Raw genomic sequence first — 25,650 nt, 5'->3', positions numbered from 1 at the left:
AAGTTTAAAAAGGTGAAAAGAACGATGGCTAACAAGACTACTCCCGGCTGAGCCTCAGGAGGTTCCAAGGTTATGTGCGTCGCTAGTATTCAGCGCGCTATTTGTAGATGTTGCGGTGGGCGTGGCCTCAAGTGGGCGTGTCACGAGGCTGGGCGTGGGTGATGGCGGCGGAAGTCAGTCAGGGATTCTCCCTCTTCAGCATGATTCAGCTGTGTGGGGGTGCCTGCACCAATGACGTCGGGTGCCTGCGAACTGGTGAGTGATTTTAAAAATAGATTGTGGACAAGTTTAAAACGGTGAAAAGAACGAGCGCTAACAAGACTACTCCCGGCTGAGCCTCGGGAGGTTCCAAGGTTATGTGCGTCGCTAGTATTCAGCGCGCTATTTGTAGATGTTGCGATGGGCGTGGCCTCAAGTGGGCGTGTCACGAGGCTGGGCGTGGGTGATGGCGGCGGAAATCAGTCAGGGATTCTCCCTCTTAAGCGCGATTCAGCTGTGTGGGGGTGCCTGCACCAATGACGTCGGGTGCCTGCGAACTGGTGAGTGATTTTAAAAATAGATTCTGGACAAGTTTAAAAAGGTGAAAAGAACGAGCGCTAACAAGACTACTCCCGGCTGAGCCTCAGGAGGTTCCAAGGTTATGTGCGTCGCTAGTATTCAGCGCGCTATTTGTAGATGTTGCGGTGGGCGTGGCCTCAAGTGGGCGTGTCACGAGGCTGGGCGTGGGTGATGGCGGCGGAAGTCAGTCAGGGATTCTCCCTCTTCAGCGTGATTCAGCTGTGTGGGGGTGCCTGCACCAATGACGTCGGGTGCCTGCGAACTGGTGAGTGATTTTAAAAATAGATTGTGGACAAGTTTAAAAAGGTGAAAAGAACGAGCGCTAACAAGACTACTCCCGGCTGAGCCTCGGGAGGTTCCAAGGTTATGTGCGTCGCTAGTATTCAGCGCGCTATTTGTAGATGTTGCGATGGGCGTGGCCTCAAGTGGGCGTGTCACGAGGCTGGGCGTGGGTGATGGCGGCGGAAGTCAGTCAGGGATTCTCCCTCTTCAGCGCGATTCAGCTGTGTGGGGGTGCCTGCACCAATGACGTCGGGTGCCTGCGAACTGGTGAGTGATTTTAAAAATAGATTCTGGACAAGTTTAAAAAGGTGAAAAGAATGAGCGCTAACAAGACTACTCCCGGCTGAGCCTCAGGAGGTTCCAAGGTTATGTGCGTCGCTAGTATTCAGCGTGCTATTTGTAGATGTTGCGATGGGCGTGGCCTCAAGTGGGCGTGTCACGAGGCTGGGTGATAGCGGCGGAAGTCAGTCAGGGATTCTCCCTCTAAAGCGCGATTCAGCTGTGTGGGGGTGCCTGCACCAATGACGTCGGGTGCCTGCGAACTGGTGAGTGATTTTAAAAATAGATTCTGGACAAGTTTAAAAAGGTGAAAAGAACGAGCGCTAACAAGACTACTCCCGGCTGAGCCTCAGGAGGTTCCAAAGTTATGTACATTCCTGTACATGTCAACATATTTGTATGCAAGGTGGATTGAGTACTCTCCATAAGGAAGATTATACATGCTTATGTATGCCTGTGTGTGTATATATATATATATATATATATATATTTATGGTATAGTTATAAGTGGGTTTATATGCACAAACTAAAGTTCCCCAAAATCAGTCAGCAGTGTCTTAGTATACAAAAGCACTCTGCATATAACAAAGTAAAGCCTTCTTTCCTCTCCCCCTGGATTTGCTCATAAGGACATGGACAAAACACGTGGTCATATGATACCGTCCACGTTCTGCAAGACCTTAAACAGGGAAAGGTAAAAGCTGACTTCAACACTTCAGCAGCATACGCATAGCATTTTTTTTTTGTGCTGCTACCAAAAGCGAGCATCAAACAAGGAATGCGCATACACATAAAGAAACCAGGGACCTGGGAACACCCCTTAAGCCATATCTACACAAGGCATTAAGGCCTGACCATTGAAAAGAAGAAAAAAACTATTTCTAGCAATATACAAACAAGAGCTAGTGATTGGTAAAGACCATATTAAAAATAGCACTCACAAAATAAAAGAAACAAATCCGGCTTTAACCTACAAAAAGATAAATGGGCCTATAAAATATAACTATTTCTTTATATGTCCAAGGTTTTTTTTCCAAGGTCACATCTATAAATATTGAGCATACTCGCAAATATGAATAACGGTGTATATATATGTGCATATACTTTCCAAAAAATACAGCTATATGGATAGCTACTATGTACACACAACTGGAGAACACAGATTCTCTCAAAAGCAAGTGGTACTCTACACCATTTTTTTGATTTTTATTACCCTGTGGAGATTAACTACACTTCACTCCCTCCTCCACAATCGCTAAATGCCGCTACACAATCTATGCATGTATGTGAATCTAGAAGACGTCTAGGCTGCAAAACAAAACTACTTACTTACCTGTAACAATAGTTTTGCAGCCTAGACTCTTCTAGATTCACATACGAACTTCCCTCCTCCCCTGTGAATGAGTAAAGAAAAAAGATTAATAAAAAAAGAGACTCTAGACCTAGTCCCCCAAATAAACATAGTACATAAGTACTTACAAGGGATAACAAATAGTAAAAAGGCTATACATCTCCTTTTTCAATATTACATAAGTAATATATAACTAATCATAGCAAATATGCTACATCTGTCCTATTATAACAGCAGATTACCCTTTTTACAAAAGGCAACACCGAGCTACCAACATAGCTCATAAACAAATAAATTGTAAAAAGCATAATACAGAAGTTATTATGCTTTCCAGACGCACTATATAAAGCAACGGTTACAAAAGATATATATATATATATATATATTACCTACTGGCGGTCGCCAGTAGGTAGTTATAGTTAGGACCACGTTTCCATAGGAAATCCTCAACATTCTATTTTGAATAACTTTGGCGCCGGTCGACGAATCCTCGCGAATTTTTCAAAATAGGTGGGGCGCTACGCTCCGCTCCTACCCTGAAAGTCTCGGGGGGATTCGTCAAGCGGGGGCTGAGATAAAAGGGGGGTCCCAAAACGCGTTTTTCCCATGCATTTTTCCATAGGACCTTTAGACAGGGCTACAGCCCGAACGGCTGAACAGAATTACTAGAAATTTGGCAGAGAGGTAGTCCTCAGGTCAAGGAAGTGCCTTTTGTAGGTTTGGTGTAAATCTGTTCAGTAGATTCTGAGAAAATAGCCTTTAAATCAATATATATATCTGAGCCAGCTTACGGTGCGCTTACGGTACGCTTACCGTACGCGTACGGTGGCGTGCGCGAGCGCGATTCTGATTGGCTGTTAGATCTTAGTAAACATTCGAATCGGCCGAAACCAGGAAGCGGCGGCCGCCATTTTCTCTCTCGCACTGAGAGTTAGGTTGTAAAATAAAGCCAAAAAACATGTAAAGGGGCTGTTTAGACAGCTCCCACACACATAGCCATGTTGAGGGAGTCCCCAAAGGCCCCCCCAGGCCAAAAATGCAATTTTTATTTTTTTGCTAATTTCGCCGATTACGCTTACCGTACGCGTACGGTAAAAAATTATTAAAAAAAAAAAACTATCCACACTCTCCCCACCCCGTGTGCAATTGGTTGCCGGAGGCCACCAATTGTGCATGGCTTATTAGAGGTGAGATAAACTAGAATATTTTAAAAAAAATAATAAAAGAAAAAATTATCCACACTCTCTCCACCCCGTGTGCAAATGGTGCCCGAAGGGCACCATTTGTGCATGGCTTATAAAAATTACGAAAAATTTAAATATTACCTTTCAAAACGAAGTGCATCATATGTCCTCCATGTGCGCACGGTGCGCGAAGCGTATCGTGCGTACATGGCCCATCTAGCGTAACGTGGGCACGCGGTGCGCGTAGCGCACCGCGTGCCCACCGTGCGTGTACGGCACTAACTGCGTAAAGGGGGCCGCGTGCTTACTGTGCGCTAACGGTGCGCGAAGCGCACCGTGCGCGCACGGAACGAACTGCGTTAAGTGGGCGCGCACGCCACGAATGGCGTAAAGTAACTTAGCATTTAAAAAACCGTACTAATTCACTGAAAAAACCATAGGTTTCACACACGTTATAGTTAGGAATTAGCATTTAAAAAACCTTGCAAATTCACTGAAAAAACCATAGGTTTCACACATGTTATAGTTAGCGGAAATTTTACTGATAAAAAACCAGTGAAATTCCCCCGTTATAGTTAGTGCAGGCAACTATAACTCACGCGACCGCAATCTTCTGCTGATGACATATGTGTCTTTATGAAAAAAAAATATTTGTAATATATGTATAGCTAAAAATGTATGGAAGAAGACATGGGCAAATAAGTGTCTAAATACAGTATTAGCATCAGCAGAGGATTGCGGTCGCGTGAGTTATAGTTGCCTGCACTAACTATAACGGGGGAATTTCACTGGTTTTTTATCAGTAAAATTTCCGCTAACTATAACATGTGTGAAACCTATGGTTTTTTCAGTGAATATATATATATATATCACCTTTTAAAGTCAACAAGTGTCCGTGCACGCTCAGCTCTATAAACAATCAATATTATACTTATTCAGCAAGCAGACACAATCACAAGGCAAAAGGGAAAAAATAATCTGATCACACACAAAGGGGGTTGTAGCCTGACCAGGGAGATCAGGTTTCACTACCTCCCAACACCAGAAAAAATTAAGACAAAGCACTTTCCAACTCCAACCACTAGATGTAAATGTAAATGTAAATGTAAATGTGCAGATATTTATATAGCGCAAATCACCAACCGGTCTCTAAGCGCTTGCTTAGGGAACCCGTCCTGGTATTCCCCTGTGAGATAACCCAGCAGGGCATCCACAAGGTGAAAGCCAGGCATCCCGCCGCGAGGGGCCATTGTGGAGATTAAGCAAGCTATTGCCCAGAGTCGCAGAGTGTGAACCCATGAATCGAGTATGCACTGGAGCGAGAATTATCGAGTCCATGGACAATTTATGGACTCAAGACCCAGCCGAGCTGGGAATTGAACCCTGGTCCCGGGCTGACCTCTGCTTCCAGGTCTGCCTACTCTAACCAGTGAGCCACACTTCTCCACAGATGGCGGAATATGCACAGTATGTGAATCTAGACGAGTCCAGCCTGCAAAACTATTGCTACAGGTAAATAACTAGTTGGGTTTCCTCTCATTCCAAAGATTCTGCAAAAGATCAAACAAGAGCCTTGCCGTGTCAATCCAATCGCCCAGGCGTGGGCGCAACAGTACTGTTTCACAGAGCTTTATCACCTATCAAGATCTTCTACAATGCTGTACCAGCCAAAAGAAAATCTTCTATCCATGATCCAAGGCCAAGTGGTTTATCTTCAAATCCGCACACTACACTTGTCGGCTTGGCTCCTCATCAGACAGAATTCAGACAACTAGCGACTGCTGAGGAATGTCAGGCAGTACTACAGAAAGCCCGAGCTCCTTCTGCGATCAAATGCTATTCGGCCAAGTGGAAAAGATTTTGTATATGGTGTGCCGCGCACTCTTGCGATACTTTCTCATTGCCGCCTGAGGACATTTTGCCTCATCTCTTGTCTCTCGCCAAAGTTGGTCTGGCGCATGCGTTCATCAAAGTGCATTTGGCGGCAATCTCCAGATACAGACGACGACCTGGTTGCTTGTCTTTGTGGTCTAACATTCTGATAAGAGTTCATGAAAAGACTTTTCAGGGTCTACCCTCCAGTGAGACCTCCTCCAGTGCTTTGGCAATTAAATACTGTCCTGTCGCAACTTATGAAGTCACCGTTTGAGCCAATTCAAAGTGCGACTTGAAGTACCTGGAAGGTGGCCTTTCCTGTTGGCCATCACGTCAGCTAGACGCATTAGTGAAATTCACGCCTTCACAACAACGGAGCCTTGCCTATAATTCTTTCCAGATAGTGATTCTTTATACTAATTCATCTTTTATTCCCAAGGTACCGTCTGTATTTCATCTAAATCAGCCAGTGGTTTTGCCCTCCTACTTTTCAGCTCCATCTTTGTCAGCTGAGAGCACTCCATTCTCTGGACATTAAACAAAGTTTAAAGTTCCACTTGCAAAGGACTCACCCCTTCGGAAAATCTACCCAGTTACTCATTGTCTTCTCTGCCCCTGGGAAGGGCCAGGCTTGACGAGGGCATCTATTGCTAGGTCTCATCGACTATTCTCTTCTGTCATGAGAGGCCTGGTCGCCCTCTGGTTTCTAAGGTCGCAGTGCATTCAACATGCAAGGTGGCAGCTTCCTCTGCCCTATTCGCTGGAGTGTCCTTGCCTGATATCTGCAGGGTGGCGACCTGGATGAACGTCCATACCTGGTTCTAGAATGGCAGGTGTTTCCTACAATGGTGGGAAGCACTTGGTGTTTTTTAAATACTCACTAATCCATTCACATCTGACCCTACCACTCACAAAACTCACCCACCACACGTAGTGATTACATCAGTGCTCCTGCGTTTCTGTTGGTTAGTAGCACGCAGTGTTCCGTAGAGGGACACAAAGACCCCTATGATGAAGCATGACACCAAGGGCCCTTTTGGTGTGTGAGGGGTATTTAAAAAACACGAAGTGCTTCCCACCATTGTAGGAAACACCTGCCATTCTAGAACATGTTCCCTTTCTCCTTCGCCTATCATTCGTGGGTGGATTCTCTGTGTTCTTTAACTGTAATTGGGGAGACTGAATCCGCCCCCAGTGTCCATGTGGACACGATCTCTCTCCGCTCCCTCCTTTGATTTGAATGATGAACGTCCATACCTACACAAAGCATTACTGCCTGGATGCCTGGCAGAAGGTGAATGTAATGGTTGGTCAATCTGCTCTGCAATGTCTGTTCGCATAAGGTATGATATTCTTTGTGTCTTTTTCTTCTGAATAAATCTATTTTATAATTAGTAATGAATGTATTTTCAAATTCCGTCTAATATATGTTTTGTGTATATGCATAGATGTATATGTATAGATTGTTATGAGCTCATGTTATATGCTATTTAGGATTCTTTCGTATTTTGGTTTCTGAGTCGCGTGGTAGGATGGTTCACCTTACCCACCGCCTCTGGCCCTTTGGTACTGCTTACTATTCTGAATCAAGCATGTGAATCTATAAAGATATAATATTGGGGGAAAAACAAGTTACTTACCTGTACACTGTAGTTCTCCAATATGGATATCTTTTATAGATTCACAAATGTTGTTCATCCTCCCCTTTTCAGGTTCACCTTCCATATCTCTCTTTTGCCTTGGGCACTTGTGCACGAAATCTGAGGTATGGTGGCCCTCTAGGGAAAGGAGACTCTATGGTCTACACTCTGATTGGCTAGAGTTTGGATGTTTTATACCAATGGTAATAGGTTGCTAAAGCTAGTGAATTGTTATGGACATTTGGATGTTGAAATTGTAATGCTGCTATTTTACTGTTACCGTGGGACTCCCACCATGACTGGGAATATTCAAACATGTGAATCTATAAAAGATATCAATACTGGAGAACTACAGTGTACAGGTAAGTAACTTGTTTTTTTAGAGACAATTGAGGAAGAGATTGGATGACAATATGAGGAATCAAAACAGTCTTTTGTAAAATGAATCTTAATACAAGAAAGAAAAACATTCAGGGCAGCTAATACATCATGTGTTCTCAGATTGCACCAGATGAAAAGCTACGTATCCAACAATGCAGTAGGCTTAGGCAGGGGGATGAAAGGAAAAAAGAACAAAATAGACACGTTATTTATAGAAAGATTCAAAATAGTGGGGAAAAACTAGCATACTTGTAGTAAACACTGGCCTGGTGTAAATGCATTTTTAGTGATTTCCACTTTCGTTTTGGATTTGTAGAAAACGAGATTTCCATGCTATCCAGAGTGCTGCTCCATCTTTGCTGATTAAGATGTGGATGAAGAGTGTGCGTGTATATATATATATATCTCTCTCTCACTCTCTCTCACTCTCTCTCACTCTCTCTCACTCTCACTCTCACTCTCACTCTCACTCTCACTCTCACTCTCACTCTCACTCTCACTCTCTCTCACTCTCTCTCACTCTCTCTCTCACACTCTCACTCCCTCTCTCCCTCTCTCCCTCTCTCCCTCTCTCCCTCTCTCCCTCTCTCCCTCTCTCCCACTCTCCCACTCTCCCACTCTCCCACTCTCCCACTCTCTCACTCTCCCACTCTCTCACTCTCCCACTCTCCCACTCTCTCACTCTCTCACTCTCTCACTCTCTCACTCTCTCACTCTCTCACTCTCTCACTCTCTCACTCTCTCACTCTCTCACTCTCTCACTCTCTCACTCTCTCACTCTCTCACTCTCTCACTCTCTCACTCTCTCACTCTCTCACTCTCTCACTCTCTCACTCTCTCACTCTCTCACTCTCTCACTCTCTCACTCTCTCACTCTCTCTCACAAGCATAAGATTAGCACAGTGCCATCCATGCCAAGCTGAAAAGGGTCTCAATGACAACGAAACACGTCAGGGGTCGCTTTTATTCATTCCAAGTTAGCTTGGATGGCATTTTACCAATCCAAAGCTTAAATACTGTGACTAGAGTGCTAAAATGCTTTCGACAACGATAGATTCGTTAATAGAATAATCATGTGGCTCAGGTTCATTGACGACCTGTTGATCATCTGGGATGGAACAGATGAGGAATTCAATGAATATTTCAACATCCTAAATACGACACCAGCAAATTTCAAATTTACGTACATCAGCCAACTAAGAGTAACGTTCCTGGACACAGATCTACATACAGGAAAACCAAATACACACAACGCTACACAGAAAGACAACAGCAACCAATGCGACGCTACATGCAGGAAGTAGTCATCAACAATCCCTATTTCAAAACATACCTTATAGTGATTTTTTGAGAATTCGGAGAATCTGGTCTGAGGATACGGAATGGCAAAAGCATAGCAAATCGACATCACAAAGATTCCAACGCAAAGGCTGTCCGCTAAAACAAATAAAAAAAGGTTGGGAGAAAGTGAACCTGGCTGTCAGAGAGGAAATATTAAAAGCAAAAACAGTGGTTGCAAATGAAAATCCAGAAACCATCAGGTTCATTACCACGTTCTCTAAAGAATCAAAGCAGATGAGAGAAATATTGAAGAGAAACTGGAAAATCCACCAACTTGATCCAGCAGCACCAAACATCATGGGAACGCATCCCAATATAAAATTCAGGAGAGTGACACTTTCGCAAAAAGAAAAACCATCACAATGGCTACAAAGTAAGGGATTTGTGAAAAGCCGCAACTGCAAAGTATGCCAAATTGTCAAAAATACTCGAACTAAAGATGGCAGATGAAAAAACCTGGAAAATACAGGAACTGACTACATGTAAAAGTCAATTCATAATCTGAATTATATTGGTTGTTCTGTGTCAAGGGGCGTTACCGTGATCAAGGTCTCTGTGAGACTGAAACGCGTAGGTTCTGTTGTTCCTATGGAAGTGATTCCTTATTTATAGTAAAAGTAACTATTTTTTAACCTTCTCTGGAGTGTGACCCAGTCTTTTTCTTTGGCGGAAGAAAAGTGTTTGATTGAGATATATATATATATATATATATATATATATATATATATATTCGGAGGACCTGACGAGACCCCATCGCACGTGCAGTAAGTTCACGGGTCATTAGACTGCGGGTGGGGAGGTACTGATAGTGCTAATATCGTGTCGGAGGAAGGAATTCACGACACGAACGAACATTACAATCTTGCAATAGATATAACCTAAGTGCCATGTCGGAAGACGCGTTACACGAGCGAGAAAAAGCAGCAGAGGAATTATTTACCAATTTACCAAAAGTTCCTGACAAAGCTGACTCCAGTATCAATAAAGGTAAAAACGAAAGCAATGTGGATGCGAAAAGTTTGTTTAAAGCGCTAGAAAAAAACAGCAGGAGTGAGTTAACAAAATGGTGGGAAGTAAAGTCATTGGAAAAGTACCATGAAGCAGGCAGGATTCCACGAGGGCTCCGAATAATGCTCACCCCAAGTTTTGATAGTCCGAACCCACTTCTGTTGAAGGAGTGGGCGGAAAGCAATTTGGAGGCATCCATGCGGTTGGTGTGCTTACTCATCAAATATGCAAGAATTGATCGGGACGCCAATTTGAAAGAAATTGAAAGACTTAATATTGAGTTGAAAAAAATTCAGAGCACGACCAATAAAGACACAATTGACAAAGGTATTGAAAAAATGAAAAGTCGCCTCAAAAAACAGGAAATAGTAATTAAGAACAGAAAGGCATTCAAATTTGGCACAGGTCACCAAACATGAAAAAGGCATCGCCGAAACGCGTTGTTGTGGGCACAATAAAGCATAATTGTGCTATCTTCTGGTGTGTCGCCTGTTATCTTTTCGGAGTTCCGAAGGTGTAACTTATTTGAAAAAAAAGCGCAGCCTCTGTTAGCAGGCTCTCGCTTCCAGCGCGAGTCCGTAGCGCGAAGCGTGTGCTATTAGAATTTATGCAAGTGATCAGCAACCAGCGAGAACTGGGCTAGAGGTGAGGGGAGGCGGGGTTCTCACTGGTTGCTGATCAGCTGTTTACTTGCATAAATTCTAATGGCACACGCTTTGCGCTGCGGACTCTCCTTGGAAGCTAGAGCCTGCTAACAGAGGCTGCACTTTCGTATCCTTCTTGAAATTTTAATCTTCACTTGCAACTTTTTTAAAAAACTGCACAAATTGTATTTGATGGCACTTTGACGCTTACCTGTACACCTCTGACACAATTTTTCTCACTGCATACTCCCCGGTCCACCACAGGATTTCCCGGTTGTTGTGGAGGGAGGCGCGGTTACAGTTACTTCCGGGCTAGAGGTGAGGGGAGGCGGGGAAGTAACTGTAACCGTGCCTCCCTCCAAGTGAAGATTAAAATTCCAAGAAGAATACGAAAGCGCAGCCTCTGTTAGCAGGCTCTCGCTTCCAGCGCACGTCCGTATGCTCTCTCCCCTACCATGGCTATGGAGGGGAGGTCCTGGACCTTAGCCTACACTTGGTGCAGTCAAGACTGATGTGTTTATAAAGGTGCTTTAGCCAGTAGTGACCCCCTTCAGAACTGCTTCTGCCATTTTATAAAGCCCTCATGGACATCCTGCTGCGGACTTCATCCAAACCCTGAATAGGGGCTCCTGTAAAGAGTAAGATTGCCTGCTGCCCCCTCCCGCCCCAGTGGAACCCAACTTTCCCATGCAGCACCCTACCCTAGACAGCTTGGTGGTCTAAGCGTCTACCTCCTGTGTAATTCCTTGCATATTTCGTATCGCTCCACCAGATAAGGAATCTAAGAGGCTGGAATCCTTAGGAAAGAAAATGTTGTCTTCTACCAGTCTGGCACTGCGGTCCTTGAATACTGCGTGCCTTGTGGGCCGTTACTCTCCCCCGCCCCCCCTCCCCCCCCCCCCCCCCCCCCCCCCCCCCAAATCCTTAAAACGTCCCTGCTCCACCGGCAGCCGCAGCCTCCTAACCCCTTTAGTTTGCCCTCACCTTCCCCAGTGGTATTCTGTAACATCAGATCACTGGGTTCTTCAGATTGTCCAAAGGGGCTACTCCCTCCTCTTCATGGCTACTCCATCCCCTTTGTGACTACCCCTCCACAAATGCCACCCATTTCGGATAGGCTGACGGAGGACTATCTCTCCTTGCTCCATCAGGAAGTGACAGCTCTATTGGCCAAGGAAGCCATAGAGTGTGTGCTGACACGGGAAGTAGAACTACTTTTGGTTCCCAAGAAGGCTCAAGACCGTTGTCCTATCTTAGACCTGCCCCCTTTCAATTTCTTCTTCAAGAAGAAGTTCAAAATGCTCACGCTTGCTTAAGTCCTGGACCCAGGAGCCTGGATGGTAGCGTTGGACTTGCAGGACTTCTACTTCCGTATGCCCATCCTGTCTGCCCACAGGCATTGCCTACGATTCATGGTGGGCCACGAGCACTTTCAGTACGCCGTGCTTCCTTTTGGCCTTACTGGCACTCCTCAGGTGTTCACCGAGATGATGGCAGTGGTTGCAGAACAACTGCGGAGATCAGGTGACCCAGTCTTCCCTGATTTCGATGACTGACTGCTGAAGGTGGGCTCACCCCAGTCTTTTGTCTCCCACCTACAGACTACGGTGGACCTCCTCCACTCGCTGGGGTTCATTATCAATGTGCCAAAGTCACATCTAACTCCCACTCAGATGCTCCCTTTTATGGGAGCAGTTCTGGACACAGTGCAGCTTCGAGCTTATCCTCCCAAACACGCTATGAAACAGATGTTTTAGCCTCGATCCTGGATTTCATTGAAACTGACTCTAAAGCTGCTGGTCCTCATGGCCTCCTGCATCCTGCTGGTGACACATGCTCGCTAGCATATGCAGGCTTTGTGGTGGTACCTGAAGTTCCGGTGAGCGCAGCATCAGGGGAATCTCTCCACCATTGTCCAGATCTCAGAGGACTGCAAAAAATCTGTGGCAGTGGTAAATGAACCGCGATTGGGTCAGAGCAGACCCCTCTCCCTTCCTCAACCAGATCTGACAGTGGTGGCAGATGTCATTCCTGGGATGGGGCAGGCATTTGGGAGAGGTGGAGATTAGAGACCTCGGGTCTCCAGTGGAATCTGGACTCCACATGAACCTACTAGAGCTCTGGGCAATTCAAAGGGCATTTAAAACATTTCTGCCCTCCCTCAAGGGCGGGGCTAGTGCAAGTTTGCACGGACAGCACTACCGCCATGTGGTATTACAACAAACAGGGTAGAGTGGGGTCGTGGACCCTCTGCCAAGAGGCCCTGCAGCTCTGGGCATCGCTAGAATGTCAGGGCATTTCACTGGTGGCTCAACACCTGGCAATGCAACAGACAAACTTAGCTGAAGATGCCTAGCGGATCACTAATGCCGTCTCCATCGGGAGGTGGTGCATGGTCTCTTTCATCTGTGGGGAGAGCTTTGGTTAGATCTGCTCGCTAATGTAGAGCAGGCATAATGTCGGCAGTTCTCTGCACTTGAGTTTGCAACATGGCTTGCACTCAGATGCTTTTTGTTTCCAGTGGAGCTCAGGCCTTCTGTACACCTTTTTGCCCATACCAGCCCTGCCCAGAGTTCTCAAGAATATCGGGAATGACTGGGGCCAAGTCATCCTTTTGCTCCGGACTGGGCTGAGAGAGTTTGGTATACCCAGCTGTTGAGCATGGAAATCAATCCTCCGCTCAGGCTGCCTCTTCAGGAGGATCTTCTGTCGCAGCAGCTAGGGAGGGTTCTCAACCCAAACCTGTCAATGCTCTGTCTTCATGTGTGGAGATTGAGTGGTGACAGTTGACAGCTTTTGCCCTTCTAACCGAAGTCTGCACTGTTATCTTGGCAGCCAGGCAACCCTCCACCAAAACTGAATGCGCCTGCCTTTGGGGCCGGTTTGTGGCATGGTGTGTAGAGAAAGAATTGCAGATGGTGCGCTCAGATGGATGGCATCCTTTCTCATGGAAGCTCCAAGAGAGTCTGCCTCCCTCCCTTCACCCTGCAACCCAAGCACAGCATCTGCGGCGTACCTCCAGGCTCATCACTCAATTTAACTCTCTTAAACATTTACATGACAACACTCAGAGACATTGTCATATTGCTTGACAACATTTTCTGTGCCGACGATACCCAACTCATCCTCTCGCTCTCAGCAGACCCCACCTCAATGAAGACCAACTTCCACAACTGTATGAAGAACGTCTCGGCCTTGATGAAAGACAACTGCCTGAAGCACAACATCGGCAAAACTGAAGTTCTGATCTTCGGCAGACACACTGCACTTTGGAATGACTCCTGGTGTCCAGTGGAGCTTATACCCACCCCAACCCGAAGGACCACGCCTGCAACCTCTGCAGCATCCTGGACAGTGAACTCTCCATGAAACGTCCGGTTCAATGCCATTTCCGCAACCTGCTTCCGCACGCTCCGTAAAGTCTATAGGTGGCTCCCCATCAGCACCAGGAAAATAGTGAGGCAGTCCCTCATCACTAGCCGACTAGACTGCGGCAATGCACCTTATGCAGGCACCATCACAGAATTCATGTGAATACTCCAAATGATCCAAAACGCAGCTGCCAGACTGATCCTTAACCTGACGAAGAGGACACGCATCACCCTGCACCTGAAAGACCTCCACTGGCTCTTCGCTCAAAAAAGATGCCATTTCAAGCTTTAGACCTAAAAAACCCTCCACAACCAAGGACCCGCCTACGTGAACTGCCTGCATTTCCACTGACCTACCAGAAATGTCCACTCTGCACACGTCACCCTTGTACATACCACGTATGGGCTGCTCCTGTGGACACACCTTCTTCCACTTAGCTGTCAAAGCTTGAAACGTCCTCCTCCTTCACCTCTGCACCGCACCCTCGCTTACCCACTTCAGGAAAGGACTCAAGACCTGGCTTTTCGACTGATACCTGCAGCACAGCGCCTGAATACCTCTAGGGTGATAGGCCGCGCTATACAAGTACTGATTGATGGATTGATACTTTAAGTTTATAATTTACGCACCACCTTCACATTAGTATAGCTTGTGCACACACTAGTCAACTCTCTAGCCGCACTACATTGCCTAGAACTCCCCACTATACCAAACAGTGTGTTAGAATTGCTATGATTTAACATGCTATAAGTGATGTAATTTGAAAGGGTGTAAGCAGTGCATGGAGAAGGCACAAGTTACGGTTAATGTACTTTCTCTAGCAAGGTGACAGCAATGGGAATGGAGGTGCACAAGCTACAGTAATTTTAAGATGCAGCGTAAATTATAAATGTAAGGTACAACTGTATCTTTAGAATGGCTGATGTTTGTGTAGTTTAAGTTTGGTTTGTATAGAAAGAATAAATACGTTTCCCAAACTAATCTTTCACTTTTGGTTTTTTCATAAGACACACAATGCACACACACCACCACCCCTCACAGATGCCCCAGCTTTTTTAAATCAGTTTGGTAGCCACCTTGGAATAAGTGCACACTTTAGCAAAACCATGCTGTCTGTAATGGTGGCAGGTTTGGCATTGTAGTTTTTCAAATGGTTTTCTCTGGACTCCAGTTTACACAATTTGCTGTGAGACTACGTTCAGAGAGGGACTGTGGAAAAAATGTCCCGGAGTATGAGTAGTACACACTTTAAAATGTAACTTTTTAATCATACACTCCCTGCTCTCTGCCAGCCGACACTCGCAGTTCTACCTAGAGGTTATTAACCAGTAAACAAGGACAGCTTAACTTGATGAATAAGGACTTCAGCTATAAATGTATTAAGACGCATTTTACATGGTTTGAGTTTCAGAGAATGGTGCGGTGAAATGGCAGACAATAAAAAATACAAGGCCCACATATATACTGTTAGATAACGTGCTCTAATAATTGCATATTCAAGTTTTTCTGCCATTTAAATGTAACATCTCTTTTTGACAGACATGCACATAAGAACACAGTGATGGAAGTGAAATGGAATCTAAATGGTAATTGGTTGCTCACTGCTTCACGAGATCACCTGTGCAAACTCTTTGACATTAGAAACCTGAAGGAGGAGCTCCAAGTTTTTAGAGGTCACAAGAAAGAAGCCACAGGTGAGAGAAAAGCTTGATCCACTTGTAAGATAGACTATTAAACTCAGTCAAACATTTATAACTGTTAGCATAGTCAGGCAAACCACAAGTGATTCCGGTCGTCTGGTTTTGTTGTTAAGATAAGTTGTCAGTCTTGTCTGTAGGTGCTGTTGCTAGCCGTGGATTAAAAAACTATGTTTTGATTTTGGACTGTGTCTTATGGCATGCTAGGCGTGAGCTAAAAAAGCTAATTTGTTAGAGGCCGGCCAGAGGTGAAATAGCCAGTGTGTGTGTGTGTGTGTGTGTATTCCTGTGTTGTTGTAGCATTAAAATAAGGCCACTACCAGAAATAAATAAGTGAGCTTGCAGGTTATTCAATGTACATTATACACATAACATTTAGACTATGTGTACCTATTCCAGAGCTTACCCGTTAGGCTTGATAAATCTGTTTACTACCAGTGCTACTGTACAAAATATTAGCTTCTGTCTTGGCAAATCTGTCATTTGGGGTCCCAAGTATCACAAATTGGGGACAGCACATAGTCCTGGACTTTTCTCAACTCCTGTAATTTATTTTGCTAATAGTACTGCGTTTTACTGCAGATCTAGACAGTATGTATGAATGTGCCAATATTATACAGCCTACTTCTATTGTAGTATACTCTGTGAAGGATCTTTAGTTGAATTTGAAGTAGTCTCATTTTGATTGCCACTTCCCTTGGGTACATCAGGGCTTCGTCTCTGCCTGTGTTTTTCATAACTCTTATGTCCTCCTCCCACTCTGTTATTAAATTTGTCAGCTCATGTGACCCGTTAAGGTTTCCAGAAGTTGAGGAAATTTCCCCTGGGCGCAGTTCACTCATTAGGATTCTGCTTTCCAATGGAGCATAATCTGGGATCTCAGACCAATCCACCTCTTCGGCCTGAAGACCATCCTTCAACAGGTCATATTTAAATATTTAACCTAGTGCCATATTATATTTAGTCTGCATCCAAGGGAACAATTTCACCTCTCTCCACTCAAGCATATCTCCCATCTTTGTAATGCCAATTCAATCCCATGCCTTGAATCCACATAATTTTTTGGATCCCCCCACATTTTCCCCTCTCAAAGTGGTGTATCTTCTTTAATCTTGTCTTGCCGCCCCATATACTTTGTTGAGCTCTTCCAGTCCACTAGTGCTCTCTGGGATACTAGCAATAGAAAAATACCTACCCATATTCTTATTTAGATAGTGGAGAAATAAAGGCACTACCTTTCCAATGTAAGGGGGTCATCCTTCTGTCTGTGGGGAAATCCAGTCACTGATTGGTAGAATCTGTGAAGAACATTATTAGGCTCTGACATCCGGTAGTGCAATCCCACCATTATAAACAGTCCGTACTATTCTCGGGGTGCCCCCATTCACCGCAGGGTCCATTATTCCCCATCTATACAGTGAGTGCCCCCTCTGGTATGGTATAAGGTGTGTTTGCATGGCGCATAATAACTTTGGTAGTGTAATCATTTTGAATATCACCGCCTTGCCCAAATCTACACAGCTTCCATCCACACGTCTGCCTCGAACTCAGCAAGTATGGTATCAATGTTCCTTGTTAAGACCACATTGTCCTTGGCAGTTGAATCCTATTCAAGGTATTTAAATCTCGCTTTAGAGACTCCTTTCTGGTGGCAAATCTCCAATCTGAAGGTGACCATAGTTTTTGTATAGGATAGATTTGCTCCAGTTAAATTCCTTTACCGTATATATTCCATGAATTCTTTGAATGTGTGAAAGATTTTAGGTATAGTTGTTTGGTGGTGGGCAGCATAAATCAGGCTATCATCTGCATGGGAGATTTTCTCTTCCACTGGACTTTAGGTTGTTTGGAATCTTTAATCTCCTGTAGTGATCTGACCCAACATGTTAATGGCGTGTTGGACCTCATACTTGTCAGGTAGCGTTTCCCTAAACTTTTAACTTTTTCCTCTTAAGTTTTGCCAGTTCTCGTGCGAAGGCTCGAGGCTCTAGACCCCTTCCCATTGTACAACAGTGTGAAAGTGCGTGCATCATTCAACACATGTTAGGAAGTGGTGCAGACCTGTTTGTAAATGTAGGTCAGGCCTGCCTTTGCGGCATGGGTGTGCACTTGCACCGCTGGTGTGGTTTACATACTTGCCTGTCCTGATATTGCACACCATTGTGTGCACTCGCTCGTACTGTGTGTTTAAACATATGCCCGACTTGCCACAGCATGTCTGTGAGAGCGCCCTTGTGTGTGCTGGCTGGTAACAACCATGGTCCAGCTGGAGAGGTTCCTTTCACTTCCACTTGGATGGGAGGTGAAGGGATGGGCAGGCACCCACGGGTGTTCGCTGTCCAGGTAGTACATAAGACCCACGGGGGGGTCCCCTAACGAGGAGACTTGTGCTTCTTCCCTTAAGTAAGCATGTGGAAGGGGGGGTCTCCTGTATTTCAAGCTGCAATAATAGATTGTAGTGGCGCAGCCTCGTGAGGTTTCCTATCAATGGATTTGCAAGGCCAACTCCGTTTCAATGGTAATGGTGAGCTTGGCATAGCTTGCGTCGAAATGCCAAGTATGGAAAGTGGACATTCTTAGGCATCAAACTCTTTGTGTGCCATGGTGCTGGCCGCCAGTCAACCACGAAGGCCAAAGCAGAACATCTGGGCATTCCCCAGCAATAGTTATAAGCAATTGGCATGCAATTCAGATAGGCGACCTCTGCAATTTGTGGGCCTGACGGGATATATGGGGGCAGAGATTGACACCTGGCCTCTGGGGCCAGATAAAGTCTCCCATAAAGATAGAAATCTGCATTCCACGGCCTCAGGGCAGACAGGTGTGGAGAATTTAGGAGGCACATCTGCGTTTCAATGAAATTCCCGTTGAGCCTTCTACCCCAACTTCAAAGGCTTAACGGGCATACCGACCCAGTGCCAACCTACTGCACAGGGACATCCGCTAGTAGAGAAGCGGGACCAGAGAAATGGCACTACGTGGTGCACATTGCCAAAGGACTCAGTTGTGCACATGGGGTAAAACTGCCCATGGAAAGGACTGCGTGCCTTCCTGAATATTGACTGGCCTGGGCCGACTACCTGCTTATATGTGGCACCCTAAAGTGAGCTCCCAAGGACCAGTTGGCTGGTCTTCTGTTCTTTTGGAGGTCTCAGGGCATCAAAGATTTCCTACGAGGGGCCCACACCATCTACTGCTGACATCTGGAGAGCCATGCCATCTAAGTGCCCACCTCGCCTGCTAAATGCTGGACAGCTCGGTGTGAGCTTGGAACTACAGACTCGTGCCTGGAGACAGGAGTGCCTGATGCAGAGATCAGGAGGTTGCCAGGATCTATGGCGAAGTGGTTCCTGCACTGCAGGGACCCATGCAGGCATCACCGGTTGCAGGATCCAAGGTGGTCCACTTTGTCGAATGTGCCGCATTTCTCTTGTGCGCCTGGTGACTGCATGCTCATTGCGTGCGGTGTCTAATTCACAAGTTGTGATCCTCAGAGGTGATGGTCGATCCTATTGTAGTCTCTCATTCTATCTCGTAAGACAGTGCTGAACTTGCACTGTGTGTGTATCCAGAATCGTCTGGTGGAACCAACATCAAGGTGTGCCGGATGCAGGGCCTCATTTCCAGGTAGGTTCGAAATTGCAATTCTACTTTGTGTAACCTGAAGCGTCTAGGGTGACTCATCTCGTGTCCTGGACCCGGTGCCCGGATTGCCAGGGCGCCACACGGATCAATATGTACTAGACGCGGTGCCTCAAGCCCAGAGGCTCCCCTTTGTTTTGTTTCCCATTCACCTTTTCTTTCATCACTGGTCCCATTATGGCAGACTAACTGCCCTCTCCCCATCCAGCCCTTCCGAAGACTTTGTGGCACCAGGTAGGATTGATGGGAATTGACTAGGCTGGAGGGACGCTTCCAAGAAGGTTCTGGAGCAGGTCAAGAGACCGCGTGACCCCCCTGTGCTTTTCAGAACTGGTCTGGCACCAGAAGGCCCTGGTTGTAACAATTTATTGCTCTTGGCCATGTCTGCTCCGCAACTTGTTGGTGAATTACCGGAGTGGCACCATGATCCCCTTCTTTCTGGGGACTCAGACAGTGTGACGCCAGCCATGCACTGCTTTGTGTCCGGAGGGAGGGGCTGGTGAGCTTTCATTCAGGGTGTCCGGGATAGTGGGGGTAAATTGGAGGGTGGCAGGAGACTTGCACCCACGGGGTCTGCAGTGTGTTATCTATTGACCTGCTTGGTATCAGTGACAGCACATTAGGGTGCATATGAGTGTGAAGGTGCCCATACAGATCGATCTGGTACCTTTCGCATCGGGTAGCGGTGGAAAGTGAGTGTGCGGAAGTGACAGTCTGTGGACAGCCTGTGCTTCATGACACTGATCGGCGGTGTAGGTTTCCACATTCTTCTTTTACGAAAAGCACCTTACCTCTCAACAGTGGGTTTGTCCGTGGGACCTCGTCCCATGGCATTGTTGAAAATGTTATAATTCTATGCATGCACTTATTTGTGACATCGTTGGGGTCCAGCTGGAGGGGTTCCCCCTATAGCTGTGTGAAATTGCATGATGAGAATGGGCGGGGCTGACAAACGTGTCGCACCACATAAGGGTGCTGGGTGGAGTTTAGAATAGGACTTTCCCCATGTAGGCATGTTATTGAGATCTGATCAACACAAATTGGGCTAGTACTGCTAGTCATATTGCCAAGTGTGATTTATGCGCAGAACTCCATGAGGGTCTTGTGACATTGTTTAATGGGAGAGTTGAATATAAATGACATTTTTCAACGTCAAGTGTGAAGTCTTATTTGTGTTGGGCGGAATATTTCTTGTGTTTGTGTGCTGTTCTCACTTTACAAATTGCTTCTTAAGGACGCCTGACTGCTCAGTGCCAAGCTACCTAAGGGTGAGCATGGGCTGTTTAATGTGTAATCACCTACCCTTGACAGCAGCGAGGCATTCTGCCTAGCTGGGGCACCTCCTCAGCCAACCACACAGTACTGGTTCCAACATTTGGCGGTCAAACAGTGGGATTGGACTTGCATTTGCACAGAATTGCTCCATAAATGATTGCACGGCATGACTTCACTTAAAGGTGTTTTGTTCCTGGGGAGGGGTGAGTAGGTTGTGTTCCTTGATAATCTCTGAATTGACTTCTACTAGTGTGTTAACATGACTTATGAACCTACTTAAGGTAGAGTTTAATTTGGCTGAGCTGGAAGCCTATACAGTGGCACAGTTCAAGGGGGGTGGTTTGCAGAGGAAAAGTTACAAGAGGCCTTAAGGACCTGGACAGAGGCCCACCCCGATGGAGAAGTGAATATTGAGGGGGAGACAGAATGGGGGAATGATGGAGCAGGTTAAGGGAGACCCTGATACACGACTGATCGCTGGGATGCCTGCGGGTAGCTATGCGCTCAACTATGTTAATAATAATAACCTGGGGGAGGGGCACTCCGAAACCGGCAGTGATGTAACCTGAAGGAGCCTTTCCCCTGAGGCATTCAGGACAAAAGGAAAGAGTGGAAAATGAAGCTAGCTAGAACTTGCCAGACAGGACAAGGAGCAGGGCCTTGCAGGAATAGAGAAGGAGCAGGCCATGACCTGACTGGATGCTTAGCACGCTCTACCTGAAAAGAGATTAGCCATGGAGGAGAAACAGATGGCCCATGAGCTTAGGCTCAGAGTTGGACTCTAGAGCCCTTCAGCTAAGGTCCGACAACGATAACTGTGGCAGCGCCCCCTGCAGTGCTGAGCAGGGAGAATAGGGGTTGATCTTCAATGACGTGGTACAGGATTACCAGGTGGGATCCCACATTGACAAATGGCTGGCAGCATACGAGGTGGCCTTGAAGGAACGCTGTGTCCTCGAGAAGTAGTAGTTAGGATGCCTCTGGCGGGGCATGCCCCACATAGGGAGGGACACGCCCCAAATAGGGAAGGATACACCCCATATAGGGAGGGCCACCCTCCTGACGCTGGATGTGGAGGACCAGACTAGCTCCCAGCTATGAAGACAGTGCTGGTCAACAAGTTTGGGCTGACCCCTGAGAAATACCAGCAAAGATTCCGGGCCAGCCACAAACTAGGCACCCGAAATTGGATAGGCTTCCTAGACTACGCAAGTAAGGCACTGAAGGGTTGGGCAGTAAGGCTGAAGATTATGCAGGACTGTATAATCTGGTCTTGGGGGAGCACCTCCTTGAAACCTGTTTAATCAATCTGCACCAACACCTGGTCAACAGCAAGCTGGAAGATTGCTGAAAGCTTACTGAGAAAACAGATTTCTGGGCTAGCACCTGTGTATCCAAAAAGACCGCTGGTGAACACCACCAAAAGGGGTACCAGTGTCCCCCTCTAAAGAATGGGAGTGACAAAAAGGAGTCAGATGAACTGTGAAACCCTCCCTCCCCATAGGCAGCCTTCTGTACAGTAAGTCCAAGGCTCCTGTGCAGGGGGTCAGCAGGTCCCTGGTCGTCCCTCTACATTATCAGCCCTATCTACTGGAATTGACTCATGACTTACCTCTAGCAGGACATTTGGGCCAGGACAAGACCTTCGCCTGCCTTGCTCCTCATTTTTATTGACCTAGACTCGGAGTGTCTTTGGATGTATTCTGCAGGACCTGTGTGACCTGCCAGGCCATTGGCAAGACAGGGCGGGAGCTGAAAGCTCCCCTTCACCTCTTACCCATCATTGACACTCCCTTTCAGAGGGTGGGCATTTACATTTTGGGTCCTATAGATCCCCAGACAGCCGCAGGGCACGGATTCATCCTGGTTCTGGTAGATTATGCCACACGGTACCCGGAGGCTATTCCTCTGTGGACCACAACCGTGCTGGTGGCGGTGAAGGCCCTTATAGGGATATTTACCCAAATGGGATTCCCCAAAGAGGTTGTGTCCGACTGGGGTACAAACATCATGTCTGCATACATAGGAGCTATGTGGAAGGAGTGCGGGGTGAACTATTAGTTCTCCCCTCCTTACCACCTCCAAACTAATGAGCTTGTGGAGAGATTAAAAAAGAGCTTAAAATGCATGATCAGAGGCTTACCTGAGAAAAAAGTGAACATCCTCTTGCCATGCCTGTTTGCCTACCTGGAGGTCTCTCAGAAGGCCGTGGGGTTTAGCCCCTTTGAACTCCTGTTGGAGCACACGGTCAGGGGATCTTTGAGTTTGGTCAAGGAGAGCCGGAAGCAGTCTCCCAAAAGAGTTCCCCAGGATGTAGTAAGCTACATGCTGGCCTTCCGGAGCCAAATGGCCAGGTTGTGGAAGCAAGCCACCCACAACTTGGAAGCCAGCCAGGAAGTCATGAAGGAGGGGGTATTACAAGAATGCAACTCCTGTGGAGTTGACACCTGGACAGAAAGTGTGGGTGATGAAAGCTGTGGAGCCAGGGGCCCTTTCAGGACCTTTGGACCGGACTGTACGAGGTGATTGAGCGGAAGGGGGAAACCACTTACCTGGTGGACTTCAAGACCCCAAGGCAGAACCCCTGGTACTGCTCGTCAATCGCCTCAAGCCACACTGAGAGGACTGAATTCCCCATGCTAATTGCGACTGATGGGGAGGAAGAAGAGGAGAGCGAGCCTCACCGACCTCCAGGACTCTAAGGCGATGGATGAGTCCTTGAAATGGGTAAACCTTTCCTCCACCCTAACTCCCGACCAGCAGAGGGACTGCCACAGCGTGCTGGAGCAGTTTCCCTCTCTGTTCTGTCTTATCCAGGGGACTACCCACCTGTGTACCCGATGTGGACACATGCGACAATCTCCCTGTCAAGAGCAAATCTTCCAGGTTACTAGTTAAGGTGAGGTCTAGCATCAAGGCGGAGGTGTCCAGGATGCTAGAATTGGGGGGGGGGTCATAGAACCCTTTGGCAGCCCGTGGTCTAGTCCGGTGATTCTGATACCTAAAGCTGCTCTGACGGGCACCACATCCAGCTGCAGTTCTGTGTGGGCTCTAGAGGTTTGAACTCCGAGACCCGGATGGAGACCCATCCAATCCCACGGGAGAATAAGCTGATCGAGCGGTTGGGCGAAGCCCAGTATCGAAGTACCTTCGACCTCACCTCCGGGTATTGACAAATCGCCCTCACCGAGGGAGCCAAGGAGGAGGCGGCCTTCTCAACTACGGAAGGCCATTACCAATTCTGTTTCATACCCTTTGGGCTCAAGAATAACCCTGCAAACTTCCGCATGTTGGTGGACCACGTCCTTGCTGGCATGGAGGCCTTCTCAACTGTGTATCGGACGACATTGCCATCTTCAGTAGCAATTGGGAGGACCATTTATTCTACCTCCATGAAGTTTTTCATGCACTGCAGAAAGTGGGTCTGACGATCAAGGTCAGTAAGTCGCAGCTAAGACAAGGATTGGTGATGTACTCTGGGCACGTGGTGGGCCGGGGTAAGATGCAACTCCCCCAGGCCAAAGAGGAAGCCATCCTGGCCTTTTTTGCAGAGTTTTATATAGCGCGAACATGACCCGAATCCAATCGGGTATCAGAGCGCTTTATATTACGTTACATGAGGACACACATTCATTTTTTGTTAGGCAAGGGGAGATTAAGTGATTTGCCCAGAATCACAGGATGTTCAGCGTCATTACCGAGACTCAAACCCAGTTCCCCAGGTCCGAGGTCGTGCGCCCTAGCCGTTAGGCCAATTCCTCTCCTTAGTGAGGAGGACTACCTGGAAACTGGGTAGAACCCCACACCAACACAATTTCTGCTGGAGGGACGCCTGTTGACCTGATACTTGTCAAGTAACATTTCCCTAAACTTTTTACTTTTTCCTCTTGCGTTATGCTGGGTCTCGTGTGGAACCTTGAGGCTCTGGGCCCTTTCTCACTGTACAGCAGTGTGAAAGTGCACGCACTCTTCTGACACGCTAGTAAGTGGTTCGTACATGATGTTTGTAAATGTAGGTCAGGCCGGTGTACACCAGCACGGATTGTGTATTTAAACATGTGTCTGATCGGCCACAGCAGGTCTGTGAGAGCTCCCATGCATGCGTACTCTGGCTGGCTAGTAACAAACACGGTACAGCTGGAGGGGGGTCTTCCACCTCTACTCAGATGGGAGGTGAAGGGTGAACTGGCACCCATGGGTGTTCGCTGTCCAGGTAGTTCGAAAGACCCACGAGTGGTCCCCTACTGTGGAGGCCTGCTCTTCCCTTAAGTTGGGAAGGGGTTGTCTGTATTTCAAGCTGCTATAATGGATTGCTGTGGTGCATCCTCACGATGTTTCCTATCATTGTGTTCGCTAGGCTAAACCCGTTTCCATGGTAACGGTGTGCTTGGCATATCTTGCGTGGAAGTGCCATGTATGGACAATGAACATTCCTAGGCATCAAACTTTGTGGGCCATGGTACTTGGCGCCGGTCAACACCAGAGGCCTGGGGGGCACATCTGGGTATTCCCCAGCGAAAGCCATAAATTATTGGCATCCAAATGAGATAGCTGACTACTGCCATATTCAGGCCTAGCGGAATATATGGGGCAGAGATTGTGACACTTGGCCTCTAGAGCTAGATCATGGTCACTATAAAGATAGAGATCTCTATTCCGCAGCCTCAGGGTGGACAAGACGGAGAATTTAGGGGACACATCTGCATTTTAAAGGAATGCCCATTGAACCTTCCCCCAACTTCAAAGGCCCAACGGGGTAGAACTACGCAGTGGCACCACAGTGCACAGGGAGATCTGCTTGTGTGGACGGAGGCCTGGAGAAACTGGACTGAGTGGTGCATATTGCCAAAGGACTCTATTGTGCACATGGAGAATAACTGCCTTTGGAAAGGACTGTGTGCCGTCCTGAATAGTGGTCAGGCCTGGGATGACTACCTGCTGATGTGTGGCACCCTTGAGTGGGCTCACAAGGATAAGTTGGCTGGTCTCCTGTTCTCTCGAGGGTCTCAGGTACATCAAAGATCTCCTACCAGGGGCCCACACCATGTACCAGTGACATCTGGAAAGCGGTGTCTAACTTCCCACATCGCCTGTTGAAAGCTAGACAGCATGGTGTGAGCT

At 47.0% G+C, this 25,650-nt stretch overlaps 1 protein-coding gene across 1 annotated transcript in view; it reads left to right on the top strand.

Moving 5' to 3' along the window:
• The window catches only part of WDR33 (WD repeat domain 33), a 1,021,886-nt gene that overhangs the window by 563,630 nt on the left and 432,606 nt on the right, over positions 1–25,650 (top strand). The window contains exon 9 of the mRNA XM_085634920.1: positions 15,455–15,609. Coding sequence (XP_085491046.1) covers positions 15,455–15,609 — 155 coding nt within the window. The remainder of the gene's footprint in view (positions 1–15,454; positions 15,610–25,650) is intronic.

Source organism: Triturus cristatus, chromosome 11 (assembly GCF_964204655.1).
Source record: "Triturus cristatus chromosome 11, aTriCri1.1, whole genome shotgun sequence".
Taxonomy (NCBI): Eukaryota; Metazoa; Chordata; class Amphibia; order Caudata; family Salamandridae; genus Triturus; species Triturus cristatus.
The sequence above is the reverse complement of the archived record's forward strand: the minus strand, read 5'-3'. Positions and strand labels throughout refer to the sequence as shown.